The sequence below is a fragment of the Dicentrarchus labrax genome, unplaced genomic scaffold (genome assembly GCF_905237075.1).
Source record: "Dicentrarchus labrax unplaced genomic scaffold, dlabrax2021, whole genome shotgun sequence".
NCBI classification, from domain to species: domain Eukaryota; kingdom Metazoa; phylum Chordata; class Actinopteri; family Moronidae; genus Dicentrarchus; species Dicentrarchus labrax.
Window position 1 is genome coordinate 34,052,158 of NW_026136711.1, and position 15,602 is coordinate 34,067,759.

At 37.3% G+C, this 15,602-nt stretch overlaps 2 protein-coding genes across 6 annotated transcripts; both read right to left on the reverse strand.

Annotated features, from left to right (window-relative positions):
• Positions 1–1,164: 1,164 nt before the first annotated feature.
• LOC127371742 (odorant receptor 131-2-like) lies at positions 1,165–14,953 on the reverse strand. 5 transcript variants are annotated; one of them, XM_051414757.1, is made up of 3 exons: positions 14,864–14,953; positions 3,510–3,683; positions 1,165–2,186 (listed from the first exon to the last, which is right to left on the reverse strand). In XM_051414757.1, exons 1-3 carry the CDS (start codon positions 14,933–14,935, stop codon positions 1,365–1,367), a joined length of 1,068 nt encoding a protein of 355 aa, XP_051270717.1. In that variant the 5' UTR covers positions 14,936–14,953; the 3' UTR covers positions 1,165–1,364. The 5 variants fall into 5 exon arrangements, with proteins under 5 accessions (XP_051270717.1, XP_051270719.1, XP_051270718.1 ...); XM_051414759.1 differs by having other exon boundaries at positions 3,510–3,687; positions 14,864–14,896; XM_051414758.1 differs by lacking the exon at positions 14,864–14,953 and adding an exon at positions 4,081–4,157 and having other exon boundaries at positions 3,510–3,687.
• Positions 6,345–9,726, reverse strand: LOC127371749 (odorant receptor 131-2-like). The gene is made up of 3 exons (XM_051414782.1): positions 9,707–9,726; positions 8,502–8,698; positions 6,345–8,373 (listed from the first exon to the last, which is right to left on the reverse strand). The coding sequence occupies exons 2-3, from the start codon at positions 8,652–8,654 to the stop codon at positions 7,573–7,575; spliced, it is 954 nt and encodes a 317-aa protein (XP_051270742.1). The 5' UTR covers positions 8,655–8,698; positions 9,707–9,726; the 3' UTR covers positions 6,345–7,572.
• Positions 14,954–15,602: the final 649 nt, after the last annotated feature.

Here is a 15,602-nt window from a genome sequence, read left to right on the forward strand (position 1 = left end):
TTAATAGACTTAACTAATTATTGCAGCTCTCCAGGACTGTGATATATGAAGCCATACAGGGTTAATCAAATATAAAAGATATACAATATCAGAGCTAGAATTACTTATGTTTGGCATTTATAAATAACTTTAGATTAAATGTTCATGATTCCTTTATTGTTGTATCTTATTATACAGACATAAGATAGGTTATGTCTGTTTCTAAAGAAAACACAATAAAATTGTAATAAATAAGGAGTTCAAGAGGCTGTGTGTGTGCAAATGTGTGTGTAGTTGTTTGTGGGTCTGTATGTGCCACAGTCAGACAGCAAACAGGCTGTTAGAGTTCATTTGTTCAGTCTGGTTGCCTGATAGAAAAAACTGTCTTGGAACTCCGGGTCTTCAGGTTGCAGTACTGCTAGAGGATGTATTGTCAGAAATTGAATATAATAATCATAGATATGATTTCATTAGTGTATAATTACCTGGAAATAAGAATTGTTGTGTTTTCGTTAGCTTAGAGTCGTTTTTATCTACAGAGGGAGCGGGTCCTCTTCTGCGGAGGCCACCATGCTGAAGTGCCATGCTGTTTCTACAGAAGCCCACAGCGAACAAACTAAACACTGGCTCTAAAAAGAGTTTCATGGTCACCGTTGTTAGCTCCACACTTTGAAGGCTGAGCAGTCTGCAACTTCACCACTAGATGCCACTAAATCCTACACACTGGTTCTTTAAATAATTCATCTGTTCATATGTTATCTGTTCTTTGCATATAATGTGCAGATCAAGATGTAACAAGGCTAATGTGCATTGGACGTAATGTAAAACAGGCCATACATGCTAGAACATGAGAGGAGACAGGGAAGTTACACTCAAACATTTACTTCATTAAAACCATGTTTTCTGCTCTTCTGCTTTTAATTCCCCTCAGTAACAGAAGATCTGAATATATATCATATATAATATTCATTTATAGTATGAGTATTGAGTCTTGTTTATTCAGACAGTGTTTTTTTTTAATAATAATGTGAAGTAATTGCATACCCTGACATTTCTCATGATGAGTTTTACAACAAATTAAATATTTAATACAAAATGTATCTTATATCTTAGAATATTTTGACTAATCTAAATGACCGTTTTTGAGAAGAAACCTTAAAAAAGTGAGAAAATATTGCCTTCAAATGTGAGATATAGTATTTATTGAAATGTATTTACAGTTCTAATCGTACCCTTATATTTGAAATATGAATAAAAACAAAACCACAATAATTTTAAACACAACCATACTTTGCACTGTTGAGATAAAGGATTGTTGTGGTCTGCAGATGTTACATAATATACGTGCAGTGTTTGCCAGACTGTGGTTAGAAACTGATAAAGTCTCAGTGCAGTTTCATTGTGGGCTTTATGTGTGACACGGTGTCATTTTCTGGGTGGATGCTTGTGCTCGCTTTACAAAGCAGGTACCTTCTCATGTATCTCCTGAAGGTCTGGTCCCGCAGTCCGTAGACTATCGGACTAACAAACCGTGGGAGGATCTGGACAATGACATAGCAGGCAAAGCGTACAGCCAGGTGCTCTGTGGGCAGTAAGTAGAGCAGGCCCTGTTCAAACATGGGTCTCACGTAAGTAAGCATACATAACAGCAACTGGAAGCCATGGAGGAGAATAGTGTTCCGGGCTTTTTTAAGTTGTGCACTTGCTTCCTTGGCAGTGAACAGAATCCTGAAGTAAGTGTAGAAGAGAGTGGCCCAGACCAGAACAAGACAAACGATGTGTGAAGCATCCCTCTTCTTCAGGCTGTAAGAGCTTCTGAACACGAAATCTCTGGAACAAAACAACTTAGAGTGAAAAAACTGCAGCGGCTCTGTGGCCAAGAGGATGAAGACATCTGGGAGGATAGAGCACGCACTCGCAACCCAGATCAGACCAATCAGGATGTAGGTTTTCTTCATGGTACAGATCTGTGCGTGACGGAGGGGGATGCAGATGGCGATGTAGCACTCGACCGCCATGCCAGCCAGATTGAGCGGGGTGTTGAGGGTGGTGAGGATGGTGATGGTGAGCAGGATGAGGCAGAAGGATGCGTTGATTGTGTGAAGGGCGTAGCTGATGATGTGGAGAAGAGTTGACAGGAGCAGCTGCGTCATGTCATTTATCACCAGGTGGATGAAGAGAATGTAACGAGGGTTTGAACTGAAGATCTGAAGGGGGATAGGATTAGTGCTGACCGTAGTATTGTAGGTGCTTTAGTTCATTACAACTTGCTTTCTCCAGCTCGTATTTTGCTGCTTTCATTTTCTTTTCAAGCTGTTTTGTTTCAGCAAGAGTGCAAAAAAGGAAATGTTGCACTATGTGACAATATAAGCAGAATGCACAGTCGGCTATTGTTGACTCACAACAAGTAAACAGACAATATTGTAGCAAATTTACCCCCAAATAAATGAGCAATAAATGAAAGCTACCTTGTCTTTCAGAGGATGTGTAACTAAAAGCACATGTGGGATCTGGTAATGTCTAGCCTTTACGATACGTCAGAAAAACACAGATTTAAAGAAATCTTTCCACTCAATATGACTAACCCAATTATGCATAGAAATAGAAAACATAAACATTAGAAGCAAGGATCCAAATCACATTAATATTATGTACTAAGTACATTTACACAGGTCTGTATTTAAGTACAAGTTTGAGGTACTTTGGATGTAAGGGATGTCTGTTTCTGTAAAAAATGTTCTCCATTTATGAGGATTTCTTTTGGCTGGATGATTATGAAAAACTTGAGTTGTGCTTCAGAAAGGGATCCTATTTTAATTATTTTATTTATTTGCCAAGCTTTGGAGAGAATGCAGAATATTTGTTTAGGACTTAACTGTAAAATAATCTGTAATTTTGTAATGAAATAAAATGTTTGACCACTGCCGCTGTACTTTTGGTGAATTGTAAACCCACAAGTTAAAGTCAGGCCCACATTTACCAGCTGCAACATGCTTACACATTAATGTATCACTGATTCTAAACTAATATGATGTGTATTTATAGTTATATTTATATTTATTTCAAATGGGTCATTCTGAATAATGAGCACATAAATATGAGTAATGCCAATAGTTAAGTTAAGTTTACTTAAAATTTTGAATGTAGGTTTTTTGCTTGTAACAGAGTATTTAAGTATACACTGTAGTATTACTTCCACCGTGCTCATCTGATGGTGCAAATACATGTATTTTTTTAACATGTTGTCATTATTTAATTTCTTGGTTGATATTTTCCAGGTTGATAAAATCATTGTTTCTTTTATAACCTAATCCTAAATATTGAAATGGGTCTAGCTTATTTTATTATTATTTTATTTTACTGATTTGTTAAAGTTATTAAAACATTTGACATTTTCAAAAAATAACACCTGTTTAAAGCTGAGAGGGAAAGAATTAGATTTGAAGTTAAAGGCCGAGAGATTCAACATGCATTTCCCTCTGCTGCTGACTTGCACATATATTGTGTAAAAACAAAGGCGAATATCAGACCTGGTGCTTTCTGAATGTGTGGACCAGAGTACCATTGATGTAGTTAATGGAGATGCAGAGAGCGGTGACGATCACATTCTTGGTCACAGCTGTGGTAAAGGTGTCCCGCTGAATCCCAGTAACAGCTGAAGTGCCATTTACAGAAGAAAAATTCATGTCCAAATCGGCTAAATCCTGTCTGAAATAAACATAGATCATTTTAATGTGCCCTCCTAAGACAATAAAATAATAAATACAACTCTATAATCACTATAATCTTCTCTTCTGAAACTTTATAAGATATTTTAGAGCAGGTGGTACAGCTGGGACCGGTGTTGGCTTTGTCTGAGTTAATAATTGGGCATAATCCCTTCAGAGGAACCACTACCACTATAGTAGTGTTTAGTAGCAATTCAGTAATATCTACTGATAACAAATCTAAATCACATAAATGGTACATAATACATATTACATCCAGTAATATAAGATAATTATATACACAATAACAGTAATGTGCAGTCCATACAGTATCTGATACTGTATACTGAGTCCAATGTAATACAAGCAGTCAGCATGAGTAGACTGTACCTACCCAGCAGGACGTCACGCACCAGTCTGCTGTGAGTGTTGATACAGAGAGTTTATATATGTTGATTGAAGACATTTGGGACTATGTTGGCCCATAGTGTGTGTATGTTGGCATGTGTGTGTTTTTAAAGGAATAGTTTCACATTTTAAGAAATTCTTTCCAAGAAAAGAGAAGTGAAGTCCCTCCTCTTCGGTGTCCCCTTTTTGTCCCGGACTTTATTTTCTGGAACAATATGTATGGTAGTTAATGGCAAGACAAATAATGAATTAAACATGTTTTCTTAATTTAAAAGACAATTTTGCAAGTGAATAAAGCAGCAGTACTAAAGACAATATACGTCACCAACACCGACATGGCCGTCCATTGTAACGTTATCTTACATGATGTGTTCATCCAGCGACTCCTGGTCCTTTCATCAGCCGGGAATTGCAAGAACAAAAAAAGACCCGTAGCTCGAGTGATTACAACCCAGCGTTAGCTTGTGGAGAGTCATGATGTTACTTATGTGACGTTTGACTGTGTAGTTTTTGTGAATACATATTTCTACACTAAACTAGACTAAACTATTTGTTTCTTGCCATTAACTACTCCAACTTAACTTAACTGCCATTAGGTCCCATGGTGGTCCGCCAGAAGGGGAGGGACTTTGTCTATCTCTGAGATAATCAATCAATTCTTTGTGCCTTACATACGGGGCTGAAGCCACGATGTAGCTGCAGCAACACTAGCTTAATGTAGCCCAGGTGAAAAAAACACACAATTAGATGAGACCAATAAAAGAAGAAAGAGAGTATTTATTTATTTTTTTTATTTGTTTACATTGGCAAAGTTTTAAATGTCCAATTCTATTTGAATGCATCACTCAGCTCACATAACCCCACGTGGGGGGTACCTAGCCCTCAACAGCCAATCACACTTCTTTGAAAGCAACTCAGTATGTGTATTTACTGTTATTTTATTTGCATGTTATGTTATCCTGGTTCTGATATGGGTATGATATATTTTGAATGTCAATGGTTCATATGAACAGTAACACATGTGAGTTCTTGAATGTTTAGTACTCATATTTGAACTTTGATATCTTTGAATGTTTAATGTTGTACAACTGAAACTGAAGATTTGAGATTTGATAAGATTGAAGATATATGTTTGAGGTTTGATGCAATATGTAGCATTTTGACATTTAAACCTTTAATGATGCATCTGAGAATGAGAGTATAATAGATATGACCTTGTTTATAGGTCAGGTTTTTGAGAGAACGGGAAGATTTCGAGGACCAGGACGTGATCCCGATTGTGTCAGATGGCGAGCTAAAACCTTTGAAGAAAAGACACAGACAAGGAGATACACACGTGCACACTCATACACATTCACATTACACTCCCATGAACATTTAATATCAGGTGCACCTGCAACAATTTTCAGTTTGAAGGGCCCCAACGGACACTCTTATTTCATTTTTTGTGTGCACACTATTTGTTCTCTGGTCATTTGGGTCATTATTTTATAATTTGGTATAAATTGAAAATGTTTCTTTATTCAGTGTAAAAATACAATACATTCTAAGTCTAACTCCGTCTGCTGTTTGGTGCCTGAAGATGGTGAGACTGAACCACAAAGTAAATTTGCAGGTTGGAAAACCAAAACAGACCATAAAGCTACACAGGGAGTGATGAATTTGATTCATACTAATTTACTGTTAAATTACTGGTAAGAAGTTACAAATACATAAGTGTCTAGCTGTCCACTAATTAAGCATGAAAGCGCAATACAATACAACATATGCTTCAAGTCCCAAACAAACTGCCTCTTATGTATTAGTATTAGTGGGGATCAAGTACTCCAACAGCTGGATTTCCATCTGTCTCGGTTTTCAACACAAAGCAATTAAATAGCATTTAAAGGGTCATGTTACACACCAATTTAATCAGCACAGAGGTAACAGCAGGCAATTCAAGCAGGGATCATTTGCACATGAGTAAACATGAATGGCACATTTCACTGGCAGTTCCACAAAACCTCCAGTTTCAGAAATTGCTCATTATTTCAACAGAAACGTATTTCCCAAGGTTGTGTGTGTCTTGCAAACTGTGGTTGATAATCCTATATGTCTGATGTTGCTAGACTAATAGAAATGTTTTTTGTATTGTGTGAAACAATTACATATGACATATAACTAATTCCTGCATTTTAGCACTCTTTCAACATACAGATCACAGTGTTTAATGATGACTACATTTAAGTAAAAAAGAAGGCTGAACTGGTGTGTGGGAGAAAATATGACTTTATTTGATGAATTTGGTAAAAGGAAACAAAGTAGTTTAATGTGACCCAACTATACTTCAACTACAGCAAGAAATAACAAACATGTCCAAAGATCTTTAAAACTGAAGAATGCATTTATAAAAGACCTTATAAAAAAACATAATTTTTGCAAAACAGGGGTGGAATTTACATCCTGTGTTTGATGTGTTATGGTCAGTAACTATGCAACATCTACTATACAGAAATCAGAGATGGAAAAAAAAAATCAAACACATCTTTACTCTGGAGAAAAACAGGTCACCTGAGCATTATGGGCCAACACTGCAGATTGTAGACGTATGCACTGACTGGAGGGAACACCAGATGGAGAGTGTGAACTACAGGAAAAATTATCTGTACTTTTTCAACCACAGCAAGTTGTTAATTGGGACTTCTGTTGGTGTTGACCACAGTTTGAATGAAGTCTAATTAGGGCCTGTGCAGCGACCACTGCAAAGGCCTTATAGTCAGTGGTGCCCGTAGAAGTGGGTAAACTCTTAATTTATGCCCCCATTTATTTTTTAAAGCGGCCCTTCCAGCAAAGGACTGGGCCAGTACATTCTCACTTAACTTCTGCTGCTTGACTTCAGGGAGTAAGGATCATATTCAAATAAACATTAGCCACAGAAAAGGTGCAGATATTGCATAAATACTGGCACACACGGGTGAGACAACTACGTAATTATGCATTCTGAGTGAAGTCTTCCTTACTCCATCCACTCATGAAAACTGTAATTGGAAAAAAACTACTACTACTGAATGATAAGCATTGTGCATCATGTTATACCCATCGCTGACTGAAAAATATTCAAGTATACACATTAAACTCTGTATACCTGCATATACCCTGCACTACACCACTGCTTGTTGTAATGTATGTATTTCACTGTATGAAATTTAGTATGCAAGTATATCATACCCTGACTAACTAAATTTCACTGGTCATTGGTCATTTTTGGTGATTTGCAGGCGTTGTATGACTTACTAAAGAATTAATTGGATCGACTTATTCAGTCAGTGCAATCTGAACACCTTCATGATGAAAAGTTTTATTAACTATGAGTTTTTGTTGAATGGCGTTGAGTTTTGAGGTTTTGCTGAGAAACAAGAAGTTGTTGTATCCGCTGCTTAAAATGGTTTCATTCAGATGAAACAGTATAAGCAGAGCATCAAAAAACAAAAACAGGACTTTATAATGGCCTCTTCAGAGGTTTTTGTGGATGAGTTTCAGCACCACTTAAACAGAATATATGTCTTTTCAGATACTTTCTGAACGTTTTGTCTCGTAGCCCATAAACAACTGGGCTGATTAGTCGAGGCAGAACCTGAACGAATATCGCGACAGTGAAACGAATGGCCAGTACCCCTTTTGGGAACAAGTATGTCAGACCTTCTATCATAAGATGAAAAACGTAGGTGAGCATACACAGCAGCAGCTGGAAGCCATGAAGGAGCACAGTGTTCCTTGCTTTCTTGGCGTCCGCAGAAGCCGCTTGTGCAGCGAAAAGGATCCTGAAGTATGTGTAGAACAGAGTGAGCCAAATAATGACCAGAAACACTATGTTGGATATATCTCTCTTCTCTGTGAGATTGGGGTTTCTGAAAATATTTTCCCTGAGACAAAAAACTCTGGAACGAAAGAACTCCAGGGATTCTGTTGCCAGTGCGTCAAATAAATCTGGCAGGATTGAAAGTGAGCTTATCACCCATATCAGACCGATCACAACATATGTTTTCTTTACTGTACAGATCTGTGCGTGGCGGAGAGGGAAACATATGGCGATGTAACACTCCACTGCCATAACAGCTAGCGTTAGGGGATTGTTTAGATTGGCAAATATAGCAATCATTAGCAAAATGATACATAAGGAGACGTTAAGAGTGAACACGATGTAACTCAGCACCTGAACAAGAGTGAACATGGTCAGCAGGATAATATCGTTGATCACCAGATGGATGTACAGGATGTATCGAGGGTTCATATTGAAAACCTGCAGGTAAAAACAGAATTGATTAGAGAGAATATATATGAGAATATATCACACATGGTGCTTTTTCCTAAAGGGATGAAATGATTTTAACACTTGTGCTAAATGGATTTCTAGAAACAGATACAGACCTGGTGTTTTTTGAATGTGTGCACCAGCGTACCGTTGACATAGTTGATGGAGATGCAGAGAACCACAGTAATCACGTTCTTGATAATAGCTGTGTTTAAAGTGTCACGATAGACCGTTGTTGTGACATTCCTGTTAGTATTTGAAAGGCTCATGAGTCAACTGACAGCGTCCCTCGAACCTGTTTCACTGGAGACAACTGCTGGTTACATTAAAATAAAATAGATTAGTTTATTACTGATCAGCAGTTTGTTTTCTTTGCAAAAAAAAAGTTTAAAGAAACATGTCATGAATATAAAGCTTTACAATGTTAATAGACTATTAGACTTTTAGTTATTTTATGTTGGTATGCTTCTCACTGAAACTTTCTTGTCTTCACATCTTTTTGCTACAGAGCCCCAGTGTTTTTCATTAATTTACATTAATTTGCCCTAAACTCAAGTAAATTACAACAAAATAAAATATAGAAAGCCATAAATAAATACATAGTAAGAAAATCACATTTATGAAGCCTTCAGTTTTAGGGTCCTGGTACTGTACATGCTGGATCACTATGGGAAACCTAAATAGAACAAGCCATCAATAATATTAATAATAACACCTGTACTTTTCTATACACCATAAACCTTTTGTCAATCAGACATTATATTAATGTATGAAATAGATGTTCATCAAATTGATGATTTTAACTTGTAGGAAAGTACATGTATGACAATAAACAGTAATTCATTAAGTCAACCAAATGAGCTAGTATGCACAAAACCAGTATCTTGAAATGAGGCAGCGAACTGGAAACAATCAATCAATTCAAAGTGCAGAATCAACATCCAATAAAGTCCAATACACTTTACGATTAAAAATAATATATATGATAAACATACAAGCAGCAAGCAAATACAATAGTTAAAATAAAACACCCACAGTAAAAACATCAGTGTTAAAAGGTGATGGACCTGATTAAGTTGTAGGCTGTGATGAAGTGAATAGAGAGTCTTGATTTAAAGATTTCTACTGAATGTACTTTAACATGTAGTGGAAGGCCGTCTCAAAGATCATAGCAATGAAAGGTGTTAATAAGAATGTAATTTAATTTTAGAGTGAAGAACATTTTCTGTACATAATGAGCCACACACAATATAATAGTGAAATAAAAATGGCCATGAATCAATATATTGTCTCTTTATACACAGAAAGAAAATGTACTCACCTTGACAATAGTCATATAAGGTGTACTGCAGGTAATGAATAAATGAATGTTGATTACTGTAGGAGGGATGAATGGATCAGGAAAGGGTTGAAGGATGAAGGGATGAGGGTCGAGGGGTAGGGGATGAGGGGATAAAGAGTTGAGGGATGAAGGGGAGAAGGAACCGAGTGGGTTGTGAGACTCTGGTCTGTGGTCTTTGTTCCTGAACCTACTTATAAAACTTCATGTAGTGTTTGGTGAACTGTAGCTTCCTTTGACATCTTTGTTGATGTGTTTCCTCACATTAGGGCGGTTTCAGGAATGTAGGCTGCAACTATTATTTTCAATATTTATTCATAATTTGGTCCAAACAAATCCTTTCATTTGCGAAGCTAGAAGAAGGCATTATTTTTGCTTAAAAAAATCCTTAATTTTCTAATTTTCTGTTAATAGACTTAACTAATTATTGCAGCTCTCCAGGACTGTGATATATGAAGCCATACAGGGTTAATCAAATATAAAAGATATACAATATCAGAGCTAGAATAACTTATGTTTGGCATTTATAAATAACTTTAGATTAAATGTTCATGATTCCTTTATTGTTGTATCTTATTATACAGACATAAGAGAGGTTATGTCTGTTTCTGAAGAAAACACAATAAAATTGTAATAAATAAGGAGTTCAAGAGGCTGTGTGTGTGCAAATGTGTGTGTAGTTGTTTGTGCGTCTGTATGTGCCACAGTCAGACAGCAAACTGGCCGTTAGAGTTCATTTGTTCACAAGTCTGGTTGCCTGATAGAAAAAACTGTCCTGGAGCTCCGGGTCTTCAGGTTGCAGTACTGCTAGAGGATGTATTGTCAGAAATGGAATATAATAATCATAGATATGATTTCATTAGTGTATAATTACCTGGAAATAAGAATTGTTGTGTTTTCGTTAGCTTAGAGTCGTTTTTATCTACAGAGGGAGCGGGTCCTCTTCTGCGGAGGCCACCATGCTGAAGTGCCATGCTGTTTCTACAGAAGCCCACAGCGAACAAACTAAACACTGGCTCTAAAAAGAGTTTCATGGTCACCGTTGTTAGCTCCACACTTTGAAGGCTGAGCAGTCTGCATATAATGTGCATATCAAGATGTAACAAGGCTAATGTGCATTGGACGTAATGTAAAACAGGCCATACATGCTAGAACATGAGAGGAGACAGGGAAGTTACACTCAAACATTTACTTCATTAAACCATGTTTTCTGCTCTTCTGCTTTTAATTCCCCTCAGTAACAGAAGATCTGAATATATATCATATATAATATTCATTTATAGTATGAGTATTGAGTCTTGTTTATTCAGACAGTGTTTTTTTTAATAATAATGTGAAGTAATTGCATACCCTGACATTTCTCATGATGAGTTTTACAACAAATTAAATATTTAATACAAAATGTATCTTATATCTTAGAATATTTTGACTAATCTAAATGACCGTTTTTGAGAAGAAACCTTAAAAAAGTGAGAAAATATTGCCTTCAAATGTGAGCTATAGTATTTATTGAAATGTATTTGCAGTCTTTACGGCCCTGGCCGTATTATTAGTATTATGTTATGGTATTGGTTCCGTCTGTGGTGTGTGTTGGTGTTTTTTTGTCCCTGTTCCTCTGCAGGAGTGTGCAGCCTGCCGATTGTAGATCTTTGACGGCAACCCGTAGGTCAGCGCTGACTGGTCCATGCCGTGGGCTCGGCTGGTGGAGTGTCGCCTGCTGGTTGGTTCTCCCAGGGAGCCGCAACATCCGCCGGGGATTCAAAACGCCGCACCACACCGAAGCTCTTCGACAGAACCTTCAGCAGCAGCATCCTTCTGTCCTCGTTGTAGAGTGTGTGTTTTTGCGATAGAGTGAATTGTTACGATCTTAGTAGATAGTGTTTTTGTATGATTGTGTTTAGTGAGTATCGTAAGGGTGAGCTGCCATTTTCTTTGTACTACTTTTCTCCTGTTTTTCATTAGGATAGGGAGTTAGGTTTAGTAACTGTATTTTATTTCTATTGCATAGGGATTAGTAAGGATTTTTGTTTAAGAAAGTTAGCCCTGTTTTGTTTGTTGTTTTGGCCTTGGTTCACCCTGAAGTTTGTTGTTTAGTCTTTGTTGCACTTTGTTTCACCTGTTTGTAAATAAATCACATAACTTGATTGTTAACACTGTGTTAGTTGTTCGTTTGGGAATCGGGGTAGGATTATTGGTTCATTTTTCATCACACATTTATGTGGCGCTCCTTCCCCCTAGACAGGGGCGTAACAGCAGTACTAATTGTACCCTTATATTTGAAATATGAATAAAAACAAAACCACAATAATTTTAAACACAACCATACTTTGCACTGTTGAGATAAAGGATTGTTGTGGTCTGCAGATGTTACATAATATACGTGCAGTGTTTGCCAGACTGTGGTTAGAAACTGATAAAGTCTCAGTGCAGTTTCATTGTGGGCTTTATGTGTGACACGGTGTCATTTTCTGGGTGGATGCTTGTGCTCGCTTTACAAAGCAGGTACCTTCTCATGTATCTCCTGAAGGTCTGGTCCCGCAGTCCGTAGACTATCGGACTAACAAACCGTGGGAGGATCTGGACAATGACATGGCAGGCAAAGCGTACAGCCAGGTGCTCTGTGGGCAGTAAGTAGAGCAGGCCCTGTTCAAACATGGGTTTCACGTAAGTAAGCATACATAACAGCAACTGGAAGCCATGGAGGAGAATAGTGTTCCTGGCTTTTTTAAGTTGTGCACTTGCTTCCTTGGCAGTGAACAGAATCCTGAAGTAAGTGTAGAAGAGAGTGGCCCAGACCAGAACAAGACAAACGATGTGTGAAGCATCCCTCTTCTTCAGGCTGTAAGAGCTTCTGAACACGAAATCTCTGGAACAAAACAACTTAGAGTGAAAAAACTGCAGCGGCTCTGTGGCCAAGAGGATGAAGACATCTGGGAGGATAGAGCACGCACTCGCAACCCAGATCAGACCAATCAGGATGTAGGTTTTCTTCATGGTACAGATCTGTGCGTGACGGAGGGGGATGCAGATGGCGATGTAGCACTCGACCGCCATGCCAGCTAGATTGAGCGGGGTGTTGAGGGTGGTGAGGATGGTGATGGTGAGCAAGATGAGGCAGAAGGATGCGTTGATTGTGTGAAGGGCGTAGCTGATGATGTGGAGAAGAGTTGACAGGAGCAGCTGCGTCATGTCATTTATCACCAGGTGGATGAAGAGAATGTAACGAGGGTTTGAACTGAAGATCTGAAGGGGGATAGGATTAGTGCTGACCGTAGTATTGTAGGTGCTTTAGTTCATTACAACTTGCTTTCTCCAGCTCGTATTTTGCTGCTTTCATTTTCTTTTCAAGCTGTTTTGTTTCAGCAAGAGTGCAAAAAAGGAAATGTTGCACTATGTGACAATATAAGCAGAATGCACAGTCGGCTATTGTTGACTCACAACAAGTAAACAGACAATATTGTAGCAAATTTACCCCCAAATAAATGAGCAATAAATGAAAGCTACCTTGTCTTTCAGAGGAAGTGTAACTAAAATCACATGTGGGATCTGGTAATGTCTAGCCTTTACGATACGTCAGAAAAACACAGATTTAAAGAAATCTTTCCACTCAATATGACTAACCCAATTATGCATAGAAATAGAAAACATAAACATTAGAAGCAAGGATCCAAATCACATTAATATTATGTACTAAGTACATTTACACAGGTGCTGTATTTAAGTACAAGTTTGAGGTACTTTGGATGTAAGGGATGTCTGTTTCTGTAAAAAATGTTCTCCATTTATGAGGATTTCTTTTGGCTGGATGATTATGAAAAACTTGAGTTGTGCTTCAGAAAGGGATCCTATTTTAATTATTTTATTTATTTGCCAAGCTTTGGAGAGAATGCAGAATATTTGTTTAGGACTTAACTGTAAAATAATCTGTAATTTTGTAATGAAATAAAATGTTTGACCACTGCCGCTGTACTTTTGGTGAATTGTAAACCCACAAGTTAAAGTCAGGCCCACATTTACCAGCTGCAACATGCTTACACATTAATGTATCACTGATTCTAAACTAATATGATGTGTATTTATAGTTATGTTTATATTTATTTCAAATGGGTCATTCTGAATAATGAGCACATAAATATGAGTAATGCCAATAGTTAAGTTAAGTTTACTTAAAATTTTGAATGTAGGTTTTTTGCTTGTAACAGAGTATTTAAGTATACACTGTAGTATTACTTCCACCGTGCTCATCTGATGGTGCAAATGCATGTATTTTTTTTAACATGTTGTCATTATTTAATTTCTTGGTTGATATTTTCCAGGTTGATAAAATCATTGTTTCTTTTATAACCTAATCCTAAATATTGAAATGGGTCTAGCTTATTTTATTATTATTTTATTTTACTGATTTGTTAAAGTTATTAAAACATTTGACATTTTCAAAAAATAACACCTGTTTAAAGCTGAGAGGGAAAGAATTAGATTTGAAGTTAAAGGCCGAGAGAGTCAACATGCATTTCCCTCTGCTGCTGACTTGCACATATATTGTGTAAAAACAAAGGCGAATATCAGACCTGGTGCTTTCTGAATGTGTGGACCAGAGTACCATTGATGTAGTTAATGGAGATGCAAAGAGCGGTGACGATCACATTCTTGGTCACAGCTGTGGTGAAGGTGTCCCGCTGAATCCCAGTAACAGCTGAAGTGCCATTTACAGAAGAAAAATTCATGTCCAAATCGACTAAATCCTGTCTGAAATAAACATAGATCATTTTAATGTGCCCTCCTAAGACAATAAAATAATAAATACATATCTATAATCACTATAATCTTCTCTTCTGAAACTTTATAAGATATTTTAGAGCAGGTGGTACAGCTGGGACCGGTGTTGGCTTTGTCTGAGTTAATAATTGGGCATAATCCCTTCAGAGGAACCACTACCACTATAGTAGTGTTTAGTAGCAATTCAGTAATATCTACTGATAACAAATCTAAATCACATAAATGGTACATAATACATATTACATCCAGTAATATAAGATAATTATATACACAATAACAGTAATGTGCAGTCCATACAGTATCTGACACTGTATACTGAGTCCAATGTAATACAAGCAGTCAGCATGAGTAGACTGTACCTACCCAGCAGGACGTCACGCACCAGTCTGCTGTGAGCGTTGATACAGAGAGTTTATATATGTTGATTGAAGACATTTGGGACTATGTTGGCCCATAGTGTGTGTATGTTGGCATGTGTGTGTTTTTAAAGGAATAGTTTCACATTTTAGGAAATTCTTTCCAAGAAAAGAGAAGTGAAGTCCCTCCTCTTCGGTGTCCCCTTTTTGTCCCGGACTTTATTTTCTGGAACAATATGTATGGTAGTTAATGGCAAGACAAATAATTACTGCTAATGTTTGAATTGTTCTATGAATTAAACATGTTTTCTTAATTTAAAAGACAATTTTGCAAGTGAATAAAGCAGCAGTACTAAAGACAATATATGTCACCAACACCGACATGGCCGTCCATTGTAACGTTATCTTACATGATGTGTTCATCCAGCGACTCCTGGTCCTTTCATCAGCCGGGAATTGCAAGAACAAAAAAAGACCCGTAGCTCGAGTGATTACAACCCAGCGTTAGCTTGTGGAGAGTCATGATGTTACTTATGTGACGTTTGACTGTGTAGTTTTTGTGAATACATATTTCTACACTAAACTAGACTAAACTATTTGTTTCTTGCCATTAACTACTCCAACTTAACTTAACTGCCATTAGGTCCCATGGTGGTCCGCCAGAAGGGGAGGGACTTTGTCTATCTCTGAGATAATCAATCAATTCTTTGTGCCTTACATACGGGGCTGAAGCCACGATGTAGCTG